Below are 21,267 nucleotides of genomic sequence, written 5' to 3'. Positions count from 1 at the left end.
TCGCGTTTCCAATGTGACTTTGCATACTTAGCGCGACCTGATGTTATCTCACCTCGGTGTGTTTTCTTCTAAAGCTTTCGCCTCTTTGATTTTAACAATATGAAGTCGCCCGCCGAAATGTATGGGTGTTGGGTTCGATGTTAAACAGTCTTCAACTGAAAATAATGAGTCGCTGAATTGCGCGTCAGTCACCCCACGTGATGCAATTAGCAGAGTGTGCGGCAGTTGAACTTGAACGTTCACAACCGTCCGTTGACTTAGAGAGTTCAAGTTTAAGTCTTGCCTTCTCGCATCTGAGACTTCAGTATGACTGTCCATCTTGGTGATAAGTACGATTATCTGTATCCCACACTCATATCTGGTGAACCGTAACCAATACAAAAAGAATTGGTCTTTAATAGTGAGGTCACAAGTACAACGATTGAATTAACGGTATCATCTACGAAGACGCCACTGCGGGGGGCTCCTTGTTCTTCAAAGTGAGCCCTTTCCCTTTGAATCTCCTCATGTTGGTGAGGAACATCCCATATGATATAAATCCACCTAGGGTCTCTTCATTAAATGGTGTTTGTGATAGCTCCTGCAGTGGTGCAGACACGGAGGACGGTTGAGTATTGTCGAAATCGAATTCATCCTTTTCGCTCTGGTCCACCTGGACAGTCCGCTCCGATTGGCGGCGCGCGCTGAGGCCGTCTGAAAATGCATAGTGAATCCGTTCAAGCCAGGGTCGGAAGGCTTTGAAGCTTTCAGATACAGGAATGAGCGGTTTTTTGCTGAAGAAAGATGTCTTCAACTCGCTCAAGATATCCCAAGACATCCCCCGGTCAAACCACTGGGAAAATCTTTCGGGAATTTCCTCTAGTTGCGACGCGCCGCGGGGCTGGTGTTCTTTGATGATGGAGTGGCGACAACATATCATCAACATAACATAGAATAGCGCCTCCAAATCGTGTCGGTAAAGATGTGGACCAGAATCATCTTGTTCTGCAAGAAGATCGAGAGCCATGTAAGGTGGCGTACCCGTGCGACGGAAGGACGTGGCTTTGTCGATGGGAAGTAACGACGAAAGATCAAAGTCGTTCAGGACTCCGACGACATTCCCCTCGCTGTCGATCCGATACATCAAATTGGCCATGCTGATGTCTCGATGAAGTATCCGAGGATGGTCGTAAAGCCACTTGTGACCTACAATTTGACGTCAAAACAATAAACAACGGAAAAGAAGAAATGAAAGCGTACATTGGAGTATATCCACAAACACTTGTGCATAGTCGCTATCCTTGCGAAGACTTGTGATCGGAAACAGCTCTTCCAAAACGGTAATACGAAGAACACGTTCTTCGTATATGCCCTCTTTTCCGACAAACTTGCCCTTCATCATTCTTGCGATCAGCTTTTGCGCCGACTCTTCATCGAACTCGAAGTCTTGCTCATGGAGTATATCCGGAAGGTGATCTAGAACCCAGTGCTTCTTGCCTTCGCCAGCCAACTCGGCGGCTTTCGCCTTGGCGATGTCGAGTAACACCTTTTCCGACATCCGCGTGGCACTCGGCCAGCTGATTTTAACAACCAACTTCCTGCCAGGCCATGAAGCACATGTCGCATGGACGACAAACGTATCACGGCCAACAAGACCTCGCTGACGATAGACAGTTTTGCCCAACGTAAGCTTGATGGGCTCGCCTTCCCTCTGAAGGTGCATGATGAGGCCAGAGAACAGCATCGTCGGATCTTTCGAATCATCGTTGAATCGATCGAAATCAGTGATATACGGGTCTTCGATGATATGGTGAAGGATACCACGTTGTTTGAGCGTAAGACGGTGAGATCCTATCAACATGGCGATGAAAAGCGTTTTATCGTCTTCGTTTGCAAGGTCAATGGCTTGGGAAACAATGATGATGGATCGATCGTAGTAGGAGAGCTGCATGCGGTCGCGGTCGATGAGAGTTATGATTGCGTGGGATCTCAGTCCGGCGTTTGACAGTATCTGCAGAGCATAGCGCGCACACTGAATGCGAGCTTTTTCTGCCCTATCCGTCCCTGGCGCGAAGCCATCTTCATCGAGGACTTTCTGGTCCCTGCTGGTGGCCAATTTCCCCTTGGAGGATACTGTTTTTGCTACCCGAGAATATTTTGACGAAGATTGCTAAACATATACTATCAGTGAATGTCAAGAACAGAGAGAGTATGCACATACCTCGTTGTTAGGGTCCGCTTTGCGCTTTCGTCCTCGGGAAGCACCCTGTGAAGTCTCACTTTCCTGTGCAAAGGGCGGACCAGCCGAAGCGGCAACCTCGGGTCCATCTTTTGCGTATTTACGTTTCTTCTGCGGTCTCGTCGTCAAGGGATCCTTGCCATCTGACATAAAGAATCAGTACACAAGACATTGGCTCCAGCGAGAAAAATATTACCTTTAGTCAATAGTCTGATCGCATCATAACCTTCGTCGATGGTATCATCAGTAGCTTTCATCTCTTTGACCTCAATGATATGAGGCCACCCAGGAATGAACTTGGCGTTTGAAGGCTTTGATTTGAAGTTCGCTTTGCCGATGCTTTTGACAAAATCCCGAGCTGCAGCGTTCTTGGACTTGTTGAAGATGGCACGCAGCATGCCCACAATGTCAGGGGAAACCTTGTCGGTTGACCCTCGGACAACACAAGGGTCCATACGGTGAAACTGAATGAGATCCTTCTTCGAAAGTCGATTTTTGGATTTGGGTCGAACCACGTCAATGACACGATTGCATAGGTCTGCATGAGGAGTATACAGACTCCTCTCCTTCTCATAGCCCGTTCCAACTGTGTCACATAGGCGCATGTACTCCTGGAATAGTCGTTGAAAGGCTTTGTCTTTCTTCACAGCATCAATGGGCAGCTTGAGGGAGACACGCCAGTCGTTGGGAAGAAGTAGAATGTTGATAAGAAAGGTCTCGAAATCGACAAAGACGCGATGACGAAGGTCCTCCCTGAGATAGGCATCTGCTTCAACGACTTTGTGGTTCTGGCCGTCCTGCGTCTGCAATTCGATCACCGAGTGGCTCGCGCTTCCATGGCCGTATGGGGTATTCTGGAGTTTGTTGGACATGGGTACCCGGAACGGAGGGAGATCGTCATCAGAGGAGGAATCCAGCCGCCGCTCGTCATCGTTAGAGGGAAAGTTGTTACTGTTGGGAGGCGTGGAGGGCACTGGGTCTGGTAACGGTGAATCGTCGTCGCGAGACTGGCGCGCCTGGATTCCCTGGATTCGTTCACTCCGACGCCGTGAAGTAAACGAACGCGTCGCCATTCTAGTGTAAGGTGGTGGGGGGGCTCCGATAAATATTAGGACGGCCATGTCGAATAATTTATAGAGCCGGAGAACAATGGTTGTTACTGATATGGTGGCAGGAACAAAACTGCGCCTGCCCACGTGATCGCCGGCGTTTTTCTTTTTGGGCATACTCAGTGATCTGATTCATAATCCCGATTTAGTATTCAACGCCAGGACTTTGTGCAGACGTTTTTCAACAGACTCTCCGCCCTTATGAACTGCTATCATAAAGCAGGCAGCTGCTAGTACTCTCTCTATGAGCTCTTACTGTTTCCCTGTACTTTCCATAATTTGATACATGCCGCGCCACATCCGCCTCAGGGCGGTATTTCCTCTGTCCTGCCACGCGAGTCAACCACCTAGTATGGACACTTGCTTCAAGTTCATGTACGGCATTCCGCCTTCACGTCGATAAAGACGCGGCTCGCTCGGCTGCCAAGGATACAAGAGGAAACGTTGGTCATGGTAGATAATCGATCTATCATCGGCGTACTATGAGCGTTCGAATTTGCAACATATTAACAAAGTAAAGAAATTTTTATAGCGCGGCTGAAGAAAATATAACCAGACATGACAGAGTCGCGTTTCTTGTCTTTTGCCTTTCACCCGTAGGGCGCCTGGCCTTCACCCGTCACACCGTACACTCATGGCTATGCCTTCATTTTTGTCTTTATTGACGCGTACAGGAAGTATCTAAGTAGTATATAATGTAAGGAATAATACATAGAGTAGTAATGTAGCCTAGTCTGAGCAGAATAGTAATGTGCGATGGTACATGATGATAAACTGTATCTATGTAGCAATGGTATGATAATCCTCTATAGTAACGTCCCGATGAAAGTCCCAAATGCTGATGAATAATGATAGGATAGCGATGCGATGCGATAGCAATGAGGATGAAGGATGAGTAGTGTCCTTGCACTTCTAACGAAGCGATGATAAACCAAAGAGTTTTCCGAATCCAGTGTCCATGCGAAAAATGAGAGTATGAGCCAAGTGTTGGCTTTTTGATGCGTAGTACCGAGCACCGAGCCGTGCGTCCGAGCCGTCGCCAAAGGCAGTGCTCTCTAAACGTTGAAAGCGCCTCCATTTCGCGTATTCGCCGCCCTCGAATGCACAAGCACAAGTTTCTTTAACGTGTTCGGCCCTTGCCCGGAGTAGGTTGTATCGTAGTCCAAAGACGCACTCTTCTCGTGTCCCAACGCTTGACCTTTTGCAGCGCCCCACATCCTACTGAGGAACCCGCCTGAGCCAGCACTTCTTGTAATCGCTGGCATTGTCACGCTAGCCGTGATAGATGACTCCTTGACACCGGTAGCTATAGTCGTCGCTCCTGATACCGAACGCTTGCCCGAGCTTCGACGTGACTGGAGCGATGAAATTGATGAAAATGAGGAACACTGCGTCGGAGAGAGCGCCGTTATCGTGCGTACAGAGGACGCATCCGAAGGCTTTCGAGATCGATTCTGAGTGATGTGATGATTTCTGTGCACATATGCAGGCGACGGACGAAGAAGAAAAGGCTTCTTGCCTGGCGCTATCATCTCTTCCTGCGTCAGGGCTTGGTAGTAGTCACCATACGAGCTTGAGTAGACGCGCGGCTCGACATGTTCTTCGGTCTCTGATTCTGACTCCGAGCTTATTCCAGATGACGAACTAGACGACGAGCCAGTATCATCTACCAGTGAACAGATATCACTTGAAGAAGTTGATGAAGACGAGGTGGTCGACGTTGATTTCGATGTCAGAGCGGTTGGCATAGGCAAGGGGGCAACGGAATCCGCACGTATGTGAGCCATGGAAAGGCGTCTAGCGAGTCCACGAACCAGAGAAATTGGGCGAGAAACAGGGAATGGCGCAGGAGGAACGTCCTCCGATGATGTGACAGATTGTCGGAGATTCTGCTCCTGAGAGAGTGCTCTAGCTTTGCTGGCCTTTGCAACCTTGTCGACTGCAGACGCTCGCGTACTAGCCTGGCGAGCTACAATAGACATGTACGGAGCAAACAGAGCACACGCTTCCTCCTCGTTGAACCGAAGATCATAGTCCAGCAGATATAGTAGCTGAATCTCCATCAAGTTGATCTCTGTGACGGTGAAGAGATTCGAATATTTAGCCCAGTGGATGTTCTTCGGACACGAATCGTTGAGATACTTGGCGGTCACAATAAGCGTGGCGAGGAATATGCGATGAATTGTGCAGGGCAGACCTGTCGAGGTAAATCAATGTAAGCGGTAATGCAAAAAGGGTGACCAAAGCACCAACGTACCTTCGGAGAGCGTAGGCAGCTTGCTTCGAAGTCGCTCAAGATACACAAGGGAAGACATGAAGGTCGAGACCTGCACATGAGACTCCTTGACAATACGACCGATGAAATTTCGAAGTGAATGCGGCGAGGTCGCTGGATCGAAATACGATTTGTACGATGTTCGCGAAGTTCCATTGACAGGCGAGTCACAGTCAAGACGGATGACTTTTGTCGCTTGGCGAGCAACATAATCTATCATTTCCGGCGAGATTCGGGAAGCCATGAGATTCACGAGATACGGGTTATGCGCAGAAATTGGGATGAGAGAAGCCGGATGACGGCGATGGGACGAACGAGCCGACATCACAAGAGAATGAGGAATAGAATGTATAGATTATGCGTAATATTGGATATAAAGCAGCAAGCGGCCAAGAGGGATGTGGAAGGGAAGGAAAGAAAGGCGGGACGAACGACAGCCGACGAAGGCCTTCTTATATGTGAAAAATATAGACAAATAACGCGCTCATCATGTGATGTGACACGTTACACTCGAGTCTTGGACCACGACGACCACGAGGAATTCACGACTTAGACACGACCACGACAATGTACGACTGGCTGGCGACGCTGGGCCTCGTATTTGGCGGGTGCTGCAGCAATGCCGTCAGCCTTGAGCAGCTTACCTCCGACTACCCCTCCGCTGGATCCCTCATTACCTTTTTCCAGTTCTCTATCATTTCATTATACGGTCTCCCAAAGCATATCATCTGGACCTCTTACGGACCTCGTCTTGCACCAACTAGAATTCCCATCTCTCGTTATCTTATTCAGGTTGCTCTGTTTTATATCATATCCCTCTTGAACAATGCCGCTTTTGCATACCAGATACCTATGTCTGTGCATATAATATTCCGGAGCGGGGGCTTGGTTGTTAGCATGATACTAGGGTGGTCTGTCGCTCGTAAAAAGTATGCATTTCTCTTTGCTCACAATGTCATATTATCTGATGAATCTTAGGTACAATATACACCAAGTTTTATCCGTCCTTCTCGTCACACTGGGTGTGGCCTGTACAACGCTATCCGCATCCAATTCATCTTCCAATGATTCTAATATGGGCCTCAACACATATCTGACAGGCATATGCATTCTATCGCTAGCCCTCATCCTCTCTGGCTTTCTCGGTCTCGTCCAGGACCACACATACTCCCAATACTCCGGCGCGTCGGCATGGAAAGAGTCTATGTTCTACCTCCACTTCCTAGCCCTTCCCATGTTTTTTCTCCTTCGAAATGACCTTGCAACGCAATTTCACCTTATCCACGCTGGGCCAAAGATATCATCTATATTGATACCCACCGCTTACCCTGCCCTCCTCCTCAACACTCTCACGCAGCTCGTCTGCGTCTCCGGTGTGAACCGCTTGACAACGCGGGTTAATTCACTTACCGTCACACTCGTTCTCGTTGTCCGCAAAGCTGTTAGCCTTGTTCTGAGCGTAGCGATGCGCCAGACGACTAACAACGTTGATATGCGTCTTTTGTGGGCCGGTGCGGCTATGGTTCTCTTAGGGACCATATGGTACTCTCTGAGAGGAAAGAAGCCAAAGCCCAAGAAGGAGTAGCCACAAATTGTACCAGTGATTCGTTTGGATACTAATCAGAAATCATTGCGCCTATGTCATGTGGTCGTTGTGCCTTCGATAACCACGCCACTTAGTATTCTGTTTACCCTATCTTCCTTCGGCCTTCTCTCATATTCACGGCGATCGACTCATCATGTGCCTCGGATCGAGAAGTTCATTACTTCGTGTATTCCAGGGCCGTAAAATATGTTACGGAGAGGTGGGGAATCTATCGGACTTCCTCTGACAGCATTGTACGGCATCCCAGCCCTCCGTTCCCGTAAATTTTACCGGCATTCTTGTCAACCGTTAGTACAAAAATAACTCTACAGAACCTCCCCGTCTCACACGCTCTTATAATCAAAGATCCTCTGCGGTATCTGAAGTAACTACGTTCTCACGCCCTGTACATTCTCCGTTCATACATATCACAGCATCGGTCCCGTTAAACGTCCGCGCTCGCGGAGTTTCGTTCTCATTTTCTGTGGAGCAACCAACATCCGTGGTCAGGGTCACCAGGACTTAGAGAGGAACTTTGCGAACCAGGAACATCCATGTCGCACAGCTAAAAATATGGGGGAAACTGGGGCCGCGAAGCGTGTAAATGGACTTTTTAGTCGCGTAGCAAACGTTTTTACGTGCTGATCTAGGCTCGCGGGAACCTCACACCTACACGATAAGATGGCTGCGGGAAGAGGCCAAGGATTCCATGGAAAGACGTCAACGCGAAGCCTTCTCCGCCTCGGAGCGCTTAACTTTTCTCTACCTACGCACCTCAGTACCACCCTATACACAAGTTTGACAGCCATAAGCGTCAGGGTAACATCCAGCGGCCAGCCGCCCGCGGTTCAGAGCAGCCGCCGGAAAGACAAATTCTAACCGCCATCATCGTGAACACTCCGACCTTATTGATATTCAGGGTAATACTCAACTCGTGATCCCGTGCCGGCGGTGAATGAACCGGATACCAACTCCGCTTCCAGATTCCATTAACCGAAACCCAGAATCTTTGAGTCTTTGACCTGCTGATGTACACGGTAATAATAAAATTTCGTACCTCGGCGGTTGTCAGTCAAGTATCCCACCGAGGTCGAAATACATCGTAATGCGTGCAAATCTTCCCTCACGAGTTCTCGTGTTCTTTCAAAAATGGGATATCATAAGCAGCTTGCCATCCAGATTATGCTGATACAAAATAGCCAATGCTTTCAATAGCATTAAAACAAAATCAGTACAATAAAATTACAACAACAGGTCTCCAAAGTTCACAGGGTATATAGTAAATACTCAATATTCAAATCACTCCTCCGTCACCTTCGATAACAAAACGCTCCTTCAACCGTCGGCATCCCCGGATCCTCATGCGTAATCCTCCAGTTCCCACAAAGTTCTTCCCACCCACAATATATCCATAGAAGAACCACTTGCCCAGCCCTCTATCTCGCGGGACCCTCAGAATCCCAATCATCCCATCCCATCGTCGCACGCGACCGTAGTACACATAGTGGGTTCCACGCTTGCCCGTGTCTATCATCCGTCGAGCCTGTCACAATCACGTCCTGCACGCCCGTACAAGGAGGCAGAGGGACCATATCCGCCGGATGCTCCTCCTCCGACCACGCAGGCATCGCCTGCTTCTCCCTCATCGCACACCCAACACACGAATCAGGATCGTGCTGTGTACCTCCCAGTTTATGGTAGACGTACTCCTTCCCACCGCAAATCATACGCATGCCAGTGCCATCGTACGTTCCCTTGAAGGATTCCTCCGTGACGCCATCAGGGAAATAGGCATTCTGTAGGCCCTGGTCGAACTCTTCGAGTAGCCGCTGGTCGGTGATCTCGGGAACGGGCGAATCGTCCATGTCTTCTTCCTCTTCTTCCTCTTCATCTCCCTCGGCATCTTCATAAAAGGACAGCGGCTGTGGTCCGCGTGCACCAGAAGGAACGATATCGCCGCCGGCATACGATACGAACTCTTGTAATCTCATATATATGGGCCGATTCGTGAGCGACAGTAGCATTTCGTCGAAACCTGCGGGTAGAGGTACAGGATGACCGTTGTGCTGCTGGGGATTCGGGTTCTGGACCATCAGAAGTTGAGCAAGAGCTTGTTCGTTTGGAATCTAGAATGGTGACAGGTCAGTAAAACATATTGAGAACGAAACCAGGGAGGGGGCTGTGTGTTCCCCAGCACGACTCCCCGGGGAATATCTGTCGAGCAGGCGGGCTTGCCACCCAGTCGTGAACGCCAAACTATTCCTCCGGGCGATGCCAGCGCGTCATCACCGCGGTAATAGGCATAAAACGGGGGCAGGAACCGTACGTTTCTGTCGTTTCAAGAGGTACACCAGCCCCAACCACGAGCAGATGAAATGAACACCTACCAGCATACGTCCAGCCCACAATCCCGTTAACGAGCCGAGAGTATACACGTCCCCGCGTCGAAACTTTAACCTTCGAGTCCCATTTCCCTGTCGGACCAGCATTTTTCTTGCCCAGTTTAACGCGTCTCCAGATTTCATCGTCATCACCATGGCTGTTAGCCCAGACGTTCCCACATAACCGCAGCCGGTACCAGTCTGCATCGTACAGCCTGCTGGCTTGCGACCGTTCATCAATGCCATCAGGACCGACATTCGTGACGCTGTCGGGCAATTTCGTGCCGCCGTCCTTACCGTTGGGACCACCCAATCGATTCCGATTGATCTCGATGATATCGGCCTGCGTGGCGCCTGTCATTCCCCTCTGTATAGCATCTGCGCGATCTCTAGGAAGAGTAGGCATCATGCCCAACGCGTACCTCTCCCTCCTCGCAAAGTATAGCAACTTCCGCCGCTGCAGTGATGAGGGGCCACGTTACTTCTATGCGCCTGGTAAAGTACACCTGGAGCCAAATCGGGTCCGTAGAACGGTAGATGGGGAAGGGGCCATGGGGAGTAAGAACGGAGAGAAGGTGGGTTTGGCGTGTACGGAAGGGTATACGGGCACTGGTATTTGCATTGGAGAAGTCGGCAGACTGAGAAACCAGTGGGAGGGTAAAGTGATTGGGAGGTGCAAAGGCCATGGGGTACCGGAAGGGGATGGTAACGAAGGGAAGGATCAAGTTGACAATTCTGTCAGAAACATCTTCTGGTTCAGATAGGATTCGCTCTATATATAACAACATCAGGGGGAAAAAAGAGTTCGATATCGCAAGAAACATACCTTTAGTCGACAGGGACCAGAACACCCATAATGCCAAAGAATTCCTGCAGTTGTCGAGCGGCCATCCACCATTATCACTCGCACCGTCATGCAAACGCTTGGTGACGAGTTCGTGAATCCATTCGTACGCACCGACGGTGTTCAGCTGGAGGGTGTTGGCACCGTCGTCATCCAAACACATGAACGTCAGCACCCAGAGAGACCTCTTCTGTCGACATATGATCAGCATCCACAGGTTCCTTCCCATCGAGGCCCCGTCGCTCCTCGATAAAACTGCAGACTGTCGTCGTACAGTTGAAGCAGCTGGCGAATATTCTTTCGACGTGGGCTCGAACGATCGTCTTAGCTACGGCGCTGTGACTAAATTTCCTCCTCCTCTTGAAAATCGACCTGTGGATAGCATTTGAATACAAAAAGACATTGTTAATGGCCTTGCATGTCAGACGAAATGAACGAATAGGAATTCGGACGGGCCTTCCAACGTCGAACAAGCAACATAGAGCGCAGTTTCCTCGATGAGTTCTGCTGGTAAAGAGAGAAGGGTGGGCATGCTGCATGGATAAAGACGGCGGGGACGATGTAGGACGAAGAGAAGGCCAGATTCATGGCAAGTTAAATGTGGTGGTAAACTCCGACTGCTTGATTCCTTCACTGGATTCGGCAATTCCCGTATTTGTTTGTATTTATCCCGATCACGGTGCCTATCGCGGGCGTCCCTTTTCTAACGAATGTCGTCTGCATTATTCCCTACGTCCACATATCCTCTTTTCGCCTCGTTTTGACAGTGTAATATACATATTTTATCTGTGCTCGTTACCTCTCGTACCCCCATCCATCAGGCGAAGTTCACACCGAAAAAAAGGCACTTCGCCCTAATATTGATCGCTGCCGCTGTCCTGCGAACGTAAGGAGCCTCTCTACCGCTCCTCGATCCTGTACTATCAGTAATGATGGCGTTCTTGCGAAGGAAAACAGTAAGGTTGGATACGTAGGTAAGATGTATAGTAAAACTGCGGAGTACATCCATTAAATAATAACGATGCTTTCTCTATTCAAAGACTGCCACTTGGACATCAGAGTTCCATCGCGGCGAGTGCGAAAAAACGCCAAAGTGCAGTGTCAAAGTAAGACTGGCATGATGCAAACATCATGCAGCTGCTGCAGCTGGGCTTCTCATGACCTACGATAGGCGTGTAAAAGATCTGGGCACAGATTCTCTTCCCTGGATGTCGTGGGGAATTCGGCCACAGTCAAAAGACGCCGCCCCTTCTTCGCCTTTCACTCTCACATACCTTTCAGCTTAGGCAAACCCGGAGAAGTACCCTCGGAAACTGCCTCGTGTTGGAATCACAAATTATTGACATCATCTAGGAGGAAGAAGGTTGTTATGAATCGCCAGGGTATCACATAATTACCGCATTCAATTGAAAAGCCGCTTCAGTAACGGTAATGACGGTAATGAAAGCGGCTTAATCAACTCTGACTCATCCGAACTTCCGTTTACAGGGCGCAAATGAGCGCTGAGAAATCCAAGGACCTCCGCCTCCGACCCTTGACAGTTGTACACTTCACAAGGTTTCCTTGGATGCCCATAGATAGACCGACCTAGAGTATCATCACCATCGCTCGGGATCTGTGATGCGTACTTTGTCAGGGTCGAGGGAAGATCCGCGATGTTTCTATAAGAGACGATGCGCCAGCTGCATGTACGAGGTGATCGATATGATGCGGAGCGAGGGCGCACTGACATCAAGAGGTTGACCAAGAACTTGAAATAACGGATATTAGTAACGCTAAACCTCAATGAAGACGCTGGTTTCTTGACGCCAGGCCTTCAGACTTCCACAAACGGGTAAGCCTAACAGAAGCAAATTATCATGAAATATGACATGATAACGTACCGGTGCCGTACTATTGGAATCATTACTCCGATCAACAACGAACTGGATCCGATATATCGAACGTCTGATGGAGCCAAGAATACTACCAGAATAATCGCATGAAACGGGTAGACGGTGCTAAAAACTCTGGGGCGACAAGCTTGCGGTCATGGCAAGGCGACCAGAACAAATAAGAAATAGAGAGTCTACCGTTGTATCATTCTTAATTCCGATCATTCGTTAAGCAGTTTCAGATATCGTCTACTTCGTGTCGATGGTAATCCGTCCCGCGCGAACGAGGGAGACGCTAGAACGCGTCGCGCCACATTACTATTGAAGCTCCAGTTGCTGTTGCTGCCATGAGGACCGCCTCAACGACACAAAGTTGCCGCAATGCCGAGTGTCGCCTCACAATGTAATGTGGCAATAATCGATACGGGCAACAGCCAGGGCCCGGGTTCAGGGCCTCAAGACCACAGGACCCCGCCCGAGTTTCGTAGTGGTCTTATGCGGGTGTAAGGACTTCAACAACTCCGAGTCTTGGTATTTCAGAGATAGGGTCTTCCCTGATTTATTCTTTTCTAACCTGAATAGCTCAGGTTTCAGCGAGTCCTGTCTGTCCAGCATATCAGCCCGACTGCACAGACGTAAACGGGAATTACCGTGCAGTTACTCCCACGAGTCTATTCTCCAATAATCATGTATCCTCATTTTCCGACTTGGTCTGTTGGAGCTTGAGAGTCTTTCATCCTGTCTGTCAATGCGATAAAGCTGAAAGGGATGGATTAGAGGCCCCATTCAATTAGCCTATCGCAAATATCCTGACCCCGGCACTTTGAGCACCTTCCAGCTTCATATGACGAACCCTGATGCATCATTTGTGATCCGATGGCATTGCCGTCTCCCTTTGGTTCGAAGAGCACCCTCCTCCTCCTCCCCGATGCGCATAACAGAGGGCGCGCTTTCTGCAAAAATGAGATGAATGGGCCTTTATCCCCAAGTTAGGAGCACATGAAGACGCACCTTCTTTCGCAGCGAGAGAATCCGGGGTTACACTGTAGCCCCCCTCCTGGTGCCCCCTACTGGAAAGAGGAACGGGAATAAAGATTGCGAAGGCGTATAAGGTCGAGGAATTTCTGAGGCGCGAGGTGACTTGGGCGCAAGGCGGGGGGGGCGGTCCAGTAGCGTCTGAACTCTAGCGCACTTGCTGGAAAGGTCCGGCGGTATCCTCAGGGCGCAACAGCGTTGGATGAGGAGCTCCAACGGAAGGGAGTCCACTCCTCCGCCGACAATAGAGTTCCCGGAAAAGGAACGGAGCCGATTCGATCCTAAGCCGCGCTTGATGGCAACTAGCCAGGAGGATATCGTCCAAGCGAGTAACAAAAATATTCCAACGGATGAGCCGACTCTATTTCCCGGTAAATGGGCGTATGCGTCGAACAGTTTGGACGACGACGTCGTCGCCGTGACGGTTAGTGAAAAAAAAAAGTAGTCCCCACAAATTAAAGCCCGACATTGGAAATATCGGGTCTAACCATCATCACACCGGGAGCGCAAGTGGCTTCGTAAACGACCACGAATGAGGGGAAGGGTCAACTTGGACATTCACAATGGGCCTACTGTACCTCAACACCTCTATCTCGATCTACGCAACCCAATTTTGGCCAACCTCTGACAAGCCGCCTTTCTCATCAATTTGAATATTCCCCGGTCGTGAGTCCCAAAGATAGTATGCCCATGTCACCGGCTCCAATATGAAGAGGATTAGAAAGATGGAAGAGTCGTAAAGTCTTCAACTGTAGCCTAATTCAGTCTGGGTCTGACTAAATTATGTCCAGAACCAGAGGTGACGTCTACATCTCGAAATAGACGTCGGTAAACCAGTACACATGTCCTGGGTTCGGGCATCCGATGGCGTGATTTTCGCTCGCGGAGTTGACAATGAGGGACCGGAACCGTTCTGAACGGCTTCAGGTCAGATGTCTAGTATGAAATGAATGCAAGAGACTATTTTCTCACAGTGGTTCTTGCGAAATTGATTCTCATTCCCACCAGAATCAATGGACAAGGGAAGAAATCTTAATCCGGGCTAGAGAGCGGGCCATCGATTCGTCAGACTGCTGCGCGACCGTGCAAACCTCTCCAATGCCGAGGACTTTGCTGAATGAATGGCACGAAGACGTCGCAGCTCGTTATATCCATAGCTTACAGCATTCACCGTTGATACGACTGTAAGCCGCCACCGCAACAAGGAGAGTATGTCATCCAACTCGAATGGGATGCCCTAAATATAATAGTTGGCAACGAGGAGAGCAGGCCAATGAAAAAAACAAAAGAGCGGTTGTATTCTGTTCCGAGAGATATCCGACCCTGTAGATCACCAAGTGTCAAAATTGGGGACAGGAAAAAGAAGCAACTGATCCCGCGAACCAGGGACACGCTGCATGTATAGTCAGCGAAAGAAGATGATGTATTTAGGACCCACGGCAACCACTACCGTTTTAAGGGAGCAGCGAGGTTGGAGACAAGCTCCTCACCACAAGTCGTGTAGCCTAAATCTCGGAGAACATGGGGGGATGCTCATCTTGTAAATCCTTGCCAAACGAAAAAGAAAAAGCGAGGATAGCGGGGTCCTGAAAATAGATCATCGCCAAGGAGCAGAGTTATTGGTCGATGCACCATGTGTGCTGTCCGATGCTCTACCAGTAAATTAACGGCATCACATGTGTCGGGAAAGCCTGAAAACACCTAAAATTTGCAGGTGCATCAACCTGCGGACCAAAAGCATCGAAGTCCTACACTGCCTCAAGATGAGGTGGCCGACTCACATTGGCTGAGAATCCGAGGAGCCTTCGATCCGGTTTATCGGAGGAAGAAGAAAGGGCTAAAGGGCGACTACCATTAGCGGTCAGAATTAAAAGCGGCTCCGACCACAATCGTATGCGAAGCTGATGGTAGACGGTCAAACGGCCATAGAGATGGCCGTCTGATTCGGACAGGGGATCTAGAGTACTTACCCGCATCAAGATACCATCCGGCAGTGCTTGTCCGGCGGAAGGAGGTGGATATATGCCTTTGAATCTGACTGGCGCAGGTAGAGATGACCTTAAAGAACGGGATGTACGGAAGACCCTGTAGATGAGTTCTGAAAGCACTACAGATGACACATGTTGATTAGTGCTAGCCCTAACCGACAAGTTGGAAACCAACCGAATTTCATGAAATGATCTGATTCTGTCTTCCGATTGAACGCTAAATAATACTGAAGTTTAGCGCATGGTATACGCGAGAACCAGGTCCTAATGCGCCCCACCATACCGGGTTGAATTTTGAGGAAAAGGCACAGTGAAGATAACGTGCAGATAAGTCAGACACGCCAACTGAGCGTTGTTCATAGATGTCTTCAATGGAAAAATCGTCTCTTGTTCGCGACCATCTAGAACTAATGATATCATTATGACCGTGGAGTAGACATGCACATAAAATGAATGAGGCGTGATGAAGGAGCGTGGGATTCATGAAAATGATGGGAATGAATAAATGTAAAGAAGCGCGCACGAAAACCAGTACAACCAATATCCCAAAAAGCTACCACAGAAAACCAACAGTCGCAGCGTGTTAACGCAGAGACAACATTCGCCCGCCCTTGCTCTTCTTCGCTCCAGCCAAGAAGTTACGACCAGCGGCCATGACTCCGTGCGAGTATCCAGTCACCGGCTGAAGCTTTGGGTCCGCAGGCGTAATGTTCGTATGATAGGGCGCAAAGAAGGGGATATCATTATCGTCCATTTTGGTTACGCAGGGTACAGGCGGTGAAAGCGAATATGCGCTCGACGGCAAAGACAGTCTCTTGACACTGTGTTTTTCTGAGGAAAACACTGGCGGCGGTGAAGGCGGGCTCGTAGTGCGAAAGCAAAAGGAGAGCGTGTACAGCGTGAGGGCAAAGCCAAGAAGAACTGCAAATGCGATGGCGACGCGCCAAGCAGAGAGCAATAGTGAAGGGTGGGCGACGTTGCTAACGGGCGGCATTCTTGAAAATAGCTTGATGGTGGTGGTTGCGGTTGAAGTGGTAGTTGGCACACTTGATAAGGATGGATCGAGATGCGGGAAATGCCGCAGGCAGTTCTACGGCAACTTCCGTTCCTTCCTTCGTCATGTTTTGGTGCGTAGTATACCCGGGAAGGTTCAGTGACTCTGGTCTCTCGCTGGTATTCCATGAGATAGTTCTAAATCCTCTAATATTGACTTGGATCTGCGTAGATGGTGGGCTTCAAGCCACTGACAGGATAGACAGAAGCGGGGGAAGACCTGTTGCACCTTGTAGATCCATGTGGACTCGTTTTCTTGCACTTAATTTCGCAGTGATTCCTATTACCATCAGAAACATGACGTGTCTTTTGAATTTAGTATGTCATGCGGAATTCCTCGCATCATTCCACCCTTGTTTCTCTAATCCCATCAGCCTTACCCGAGTGCCCATTGGTTTGACAGCGCAATCTGTACTAAGCTGGCGTATCATTTAGTACTTTTTGTATACCAGATTGCAAGGTGTACTTTGCCCGTTACCCACTATACACGTGAGTATAATATGATGCTCATAACGGTAAAGCAGAAGTGAGGCAGCTCCAGACGTGAAAACAATGAGGGAATCCCGTTGCTACTAGCCCCTTGTGAATATGTACTGAATTCTTTAACTTGTCTTGTTTCTTCTTTCCAAAATCTCACTACAGTGTAAATTACCCTTTTCATTCGATTTTGAGCATTTGAAGTACAAATTTGCCAGATGTGTCTGGACATAGTAAGGTATACGACGTAGCCTTTTCATTCCCCCTGCTTAGTGTATCAGATATTTAGGTATGTAAGGTAAGCTAAAGTGATCATCACCTAAAGTAAGGTGCTGAAGTTGGACTGGATTTCATTCCACCCTGCGACTACGAGTCCAATGTCGATATGGACAGCCTCCTTTGGAATGATTAAGCACTTACGGCAAAGGCCCCATGGGTGATGTCATGCCGCAGTTTTACGCAATCCCGGGCGCCGTAGGAGCTAGAAAACCAGGCTCAGCACTGGCAGAACTTGATTGGTACCACTGCCGTCCCAAGCCATGAACTTGTTCGCTACCAAGAGAGTAACTTAAGGAAGCAAGATACACGCATGAGGGGACTCAAAAATATGGCAGAGATTGGCAAATAGAAGCCGAAAAATCAACTGAGCACAGCCTAGGCGATGTCGTCGCAAGTCAGCAATGGTCAGCGCCAAAGAAGCTGCGCGCCACCAGAGACTAGTGTTTCGATAACATGACTTGGCGCGGCTCGGCGCGACTCCATTCGGCTTCGGCTTCAACGGCTTCACTAAGTCATAATTTTTGATGGCTTTGAAGCCAAGTTGCCGTCACGCCGCTCCAGCCGGTCAAGCTATGACTTCATGCATTTGCTTTAAATGGAAGCTCATCGATAGATTTTAGGTAACGTAATATTCCACAATTTTCGGAGAAATTGCGGGAAAAAATCAAAGTCGACCTAAAATAGCATTTCGGTATTTTTTTACTCAAGTCGAAGCTCGGGCAACTTCAAGTCGCGCTAAGCCGCGCCGAGCCGGTACTGTGGTGTGACTTTGCCGAAGTCATTCGGCAACATCGGCGTGACTTAGTTCGGCTTGACTGGCGTGGCGCGCGGCTTTAAGCCGAGTCATCGAAACACTACCAGAGACATCCCAAAAAGGAAATAAAAGCCTGCCCTAAACCCATCCGATAACGTGCGACAGGGCACTGCAGAATTCAGCCCTTTGCCCGTTTTCATCTCATCCACGACCATCAAAAGGTAAAGCCCTTCCTTTCTCCTTTTTCCTTATCTCACGGCGGGATACAGAACATATACACTAGCATAATGGAGGAAGAAGTCGCAGCACTTGTACGGTTTATCGCCCTTTGGATGCAGGCGCAAGTTGATCTCCTTTCCAGGTTATTGACAATGGATCCGGAATGTGCAAGGCCGGCTGTGCGTCCCATTTTACGCCTCTTTTGCTCTATTACTGATCTTTTTGCAGTTGCTGGTACAGATATTCACTTTCTCTTGTTGCTGTTGGCGCTGAATCACAGTTTTCTCCAGGCGATGATGCTCCTCGCGCAGTTTTTCCCGTGAGTTCGATTTCTTGCTAATAACGTGCAGGAAACTCACCAGAACTAGGTCTATCGTCGGTCGCCCTCGTCACCAGGGTGTCATGGTCGGAATGGGCCAAAAAGACTCCTATGTTGGGTCCGTGCTCAACTTTTTCTCGCATCTACGCCGCTTATCTTAGCGATACAGTGATGAAGCACAATCTAAGCGAGGTATCCTTACGTTGAAATACCCCATTGAACACGGTATCGTCACGAACTGGGATGACATGGAAAAGATCTGGCATCACACCTTTTACAATGAACTCCGTGTCGCCCCTGAGGAGCACCCAGTTCTATTGACGGAGGCGCCCCTCAACCCCAAGGCGAACAGGGAGAAGATGACCCAGATTATGTTCGAGACCTTCAACGCCCCTGCCTTTTACGTCGCTATCCAGGCCGTCTTGTCTCTGTACGCCTCCGGTCGTACCACTGGTATCGTCCTGGATTCCGGTGATGGTGTCACGCACACCGTGCCCATTTATGAAGGTTTCGCTCTTCCTCATGCTATCCTCCGTCTCGACCTCGCTGGTCGTGATTTGACCGAGTACTTGATCAAGAACTTGATGGAGCGTGGATACCCCTTCACCACCACGGCCGAGAGGGAAATTGTCCGGGACATCAAAGAGAAGCTGTGCTATGTTGCCCTTGACTTCGAGCAGGAGCTGCAGACCGCTGCGCAGAGCAGTGCCCTGGAGAAGTCCTACGAATTGCCCGATGGACAGGTTATCACCATCGGTAACGAGCGGTGCGTTCATCTTGCACTATTGTGGTAGTACGTGTATAACTGATGTTTCTCGTAGGTTCCGTGCTCCTGAGGCACTATTCCAACCGGCTTTCTTGGGATTGGAAGCCGCTGGTATTCACGAGACAACGTATGTTCACTACTACGTCTTCTATTCTTGTCGCTCAATGACAAATGCAGATACAACTCCATCTTCAAGTGTGATCTTGATATCCGTCGTGACCTTTACGGAAACGTTGTCCTCTCTGGCGGTACAACGATGTTCCCTGGTATTGCTGACCGTATGCAGAAGGAGCTGACGTCGCTCTCGCCTTCCAGCATGAAGGTCAGTGCATCTCAATGTATAGGCAACTGCCGACTTAATATCTTGTACAGGTCAAGATCGTTGCTCCTCCCGAACGCAAATACTCCGTCTGGATTGGTGGTTCTATTCTCGCATCGCTCTCCACGTTCCAGAACTTGTGGTGCTCGAAGCAGGAGTACGACGAAAGCGGTCCTGGTATCGTTCACCGCAGTAAGTGCCTACAATTTTTTATGTCAGACTGCGTCCTGATCCTTCATTTTCTTCAGAATGCTTCTAAGCAACGAGCTGGTTGGAATAGGATAGAAGTTAATGTAGGAAGTGGATTTCTGTTTCTGCTACTGGTCTCGCATATACAATACATCGATTACGCGTAGGTCTTCATTGTCACTCTGTACTACTTTGGTGATGAGGATTTGGATTTTCTCTCTTTCTCCATTCGTTTGTGCGTCTGGTAACGATTCTTTATGTCATTACGTTTTGTGAAGTAGCGTCTGCGACGACGGTAGGATGTTGAATCTCAATAATCAGTGTTGGATCGACGTTTGTTAGTGGAAGTACTAGTAAGTGATGAATTCTTCCTGCACTAACCGCGCTGATTTAAACTAATGTTCTCAACCTAGAGACTTAGAACTTGGTTGTTCGTACTTCTACAGATGTCCCTCTGGGTTTGTGCGAGTTGAATACTAAAGTGCCAAGACACAACATAATCATGGCTACGTCCAGGCCATGCTATTTTTACAATCATTCAAACCTTCAGATGGTACTCACCCTGCCCAAGCAACGACAACCGTACTCCTAACATAATCTTAGATCGCAAGACTCCGAGATGGCAGACGACTGTCCAAGTATGCCGGCCGTGCGAAGGGGGATTTGTCGTATCATGTTACACACCAATGACCATGTTCCGATCTTGTAGTCGATATATTGCAAGGTGCGTCCTCACGGATCTCTGGCTCTGTTCTGATGTTGGTTTCTATCCACAATAGGATTTACTAAGACTACACTAATAAATCCCCCGCGATTTACTTGGGCGTGTCTGATTAATGAAAGATCAGACGGTCGGCAATGCTTTGAACACTTGTTACTAAAGTGCGTCAGCTCTCTATTGAGGGTATGCCATCTATTGCTGGTGGTTTTCTCCGGTGACATCTTGGCACTGCCATCTGAATGTGGACCTTGGTTAATGGCCAGGTTCAACATACGACGCTGTTGCGCGACTCCGAGCTTCAAGTCCGTCATCTCAAATCCTGCGCCACGCACGAAGCTGGGAAGCAAACCGTTCGTCTTTTGTTTTCCGTCATTTTGTGTTGATCGGAACGGACGTTGCTGCCTCATGTTGTAGGTCTAGGTTCGAGGACTCTTCTACGGCCCCCCACTTCAGGGCTTCGGTTACAAAGTGGGTCTCCGAATAGAAGTTGACTAGCATTCAACGTCGGGCTAATTTGCTATTTTGATAAGAGATGAGGACGCACGTTCTCACTGACCAAGTTTGCTTTGGAGCTTGGACCCACGAACACCTGTCCGACTTGCGTCTACAGCTGCTTCTCTATATTTTCTCGTAACTTCCCCGACGAGTCGGTCGTCAGAAGGCCTCGAGGTGATATCAGCAGACAACTGTCCGGTCCAGCGATTGGCGCAAGCTGCGTGGTCAACAAATCAGAACCTTACGTATCGCGGTTTTCACTTCCACATCTTCGAGTTGCCTTCGAGACTAATTTCCTACGGCAAGGCACTCGGTTTACCGACATCCTCCGTCAGCCGTACCCTTAATTCTCATATAAGGGGGTCCC

General features: G+C 49.1%; 6 protein-coding genes across 6 annotated transcripts; 2 read left to right on the top strand and 4 right to left on the bottom strand.

The window, feature by feature from the left end:
- Positions 1 to 345: 345 nt before the first annotated feature.
- EV420DRAFT_1553254 (uncharacterized protein) lies at positions 346 to 3,405 on the bottom strand. The gene is made up of 4 exons (XM_060473546.1): positions 2,415 to 3,405; positions 2,201 to 2,361; positions 1,240 to 2,149; positions 346 to 1,185 (listed from the first exon to the last, which is right to left on the bottom strand). The coding sequence occupies exons 1-4, from the start codon at positions 3,337 to 3,339 to the stop codon at positions 440 to 442; spliced, it is 2,742 nt and encodes a 913-aa protein (XP_060329297.1). The 5' UTR covers positions 3,340 to 3,405; the 3' UTR covers positions 346 to 439.
- An 843-nt stretch (positions 3,406 to 4,248) lies between these two features.
- On the bottom strand, positions 4,249 to 5,927 carry EV420DRAFT_1765425 (uncharacterized protein; the record flags this gene model as incomplete). Its single annotated transcript, XM_060480827.1, has 2 exons — positions 4,249 to 5,524; positions 5,585 to 5,927. 2 exons carry the CDS (start codon positions 5,925 to 5,927, stop codon positions 4,383 to 4,385), a joined length of 1,485 nt encoding a protein of 494 aa, XP_060329296.1. The 3' UTR covers positions 4,249 to 4,382.
- Positions 5,928 to 6,169: 242 nt separating this feature from the next.
- Positions 6,170 to 7,187, top strand: EV420DRAFT_1644561 (UAA transporter; the record flags this gene model as incomplete). Its single annotated transcript, XM_060477666.1, has 2 exons — positions 6,170 to 6,531; positions 6,581 to 7,187. 2 exons carry the CDS (start codon positions 6,170 to 6,172, stop codon positions 7,185 to 7,187), a joined length of 969 nt encoding a protein of 322 aa, XP_060329295.1.
- Positions 7,188 to 8,351: 1,164 nt separating this feature from the next.
- Positions 8,352 to 10,944, bottom strand: EV420DRAFT_1553247 (uncharacterized protein; the record flags this gene model as incomplete). Its single annotated transcript, XM_060473545.1, has 9 exons — positions 8,352 to 8,501; positions 8,528 to 8,610; positions 8,638 to 9,313; positions 9,575 to 9,661; positions 9,696 to 10,025; positions 10,051 to 10,340; positions 10,395 to 10,602; positions 10,628 to 10,825; positions 10,849 to 10,944. The coding sequence occupies 9 exons, from the start codon at positions 10,942 to 10,944 to the stop codon at positions 8,487 to 8,489; spliced, it is 1,983 nt and encodes a 660-aa protein (XP_060329294.1). The 3' UTR covers positions 8,352 to 8,486.
- Positions 10,945 to 14,826: 3,882 nt separating this feature from the next.
- On the bottom strand, positions 14,827 to 16,661 carry EV420DRAFT_1481224 (uncharacterized protein; the record flags this gene model as incomplete). Its single annotated transcript, XM_060469750.1, has 7 exons — positions 14,827 to 14,907; positions 15,103 to 15,158; positions 15,292 to 15,428; positions 15,833 to 15,862; positions 15,909 to 16,230; positions 16,295 to 16,479; positions 16,558 to 16,661. 7 exons carry the CDS (start codon positions 16,659 to 16,661, stop codon positions 14,827 to 14,829), a joined length of 915 nt encoding a protein of 304 aa, XP_060329293.1.
- Positions 16,662 to 18,159: 1,498 nt separating this feature from the next.
- Positions 18,160 to 19,754, top strand: EV420DRAFT_1621266 (actin 1; the record flags this gene model as incomplete). The annotated part of the gene is made up of 8 exons (XM_060475679.1): positions 18,160 to 18,183; positions 18,234 to 18,274; positions 18,460 to 18,528; positions 18,580 to 19,176; positions 19,232 to 19,303; positions 19,354 to 19,498; positions 19,549 to 19,687; positions 19,744 to 19,754. The coding sequence occupies 8 exons, from the start codon at positions 18,160 to 18,162 to the stop codon at positions 19,752 to 19,754; spliced, it is 1,098 nt and encodes a 365-aa protein (XP_060329292.1).
- Between the last annotated feature and the right edge of the window lie 1,513 nt (positions 19,755 to 21,267).

Source organism: Desarmillaria tabescens (assembly GCF_030435595.1).
Source record: "Desarmillaria tabescens strain CCBAS 213 chromosome Unknown EV420scaffold_24, whole genome shotgun sequence".
Lineage (NCBI taxonomy): Eukaryota > Fungi > Basidiomycota > Agaricomycetes > Agaricales > Physalacriaceae > Desarmillaria > Desarmillaria tabescens.
Note: the sequence above shows the minus strand (reverse complement) of the source record. Positions and strands in the feature narration are given on the sequence as shown.

What these genes read in the sequence shown, in the direction of transcription:
- EV420DRAFT_1553254 (XM_060473546.1), bottom strand. Translation starts at nt 3,339, where the DNA reads ATGGCCGTCCTAATATTTATCGGAGCCCCCCCACCACCTTACACTAGA. An exon ending in GATCAGACTATTGACTAAAG is followed by an intron (nt 2,362 to 2,414) that starts GTAATATTTTTC and finishes TCTTTATGTCAG; the next exon opens with ATGGCAAGGATCCCTTGACG. An exon ending in GTTTGTGGATATACTCCAAT is followed by an intron (nt 1,186 to 1,239) that starts GTACGCTTTCAT and finishes GTCAAATTGTAG; the next exon opens with GTCACAAGTGGCTTTACGAC.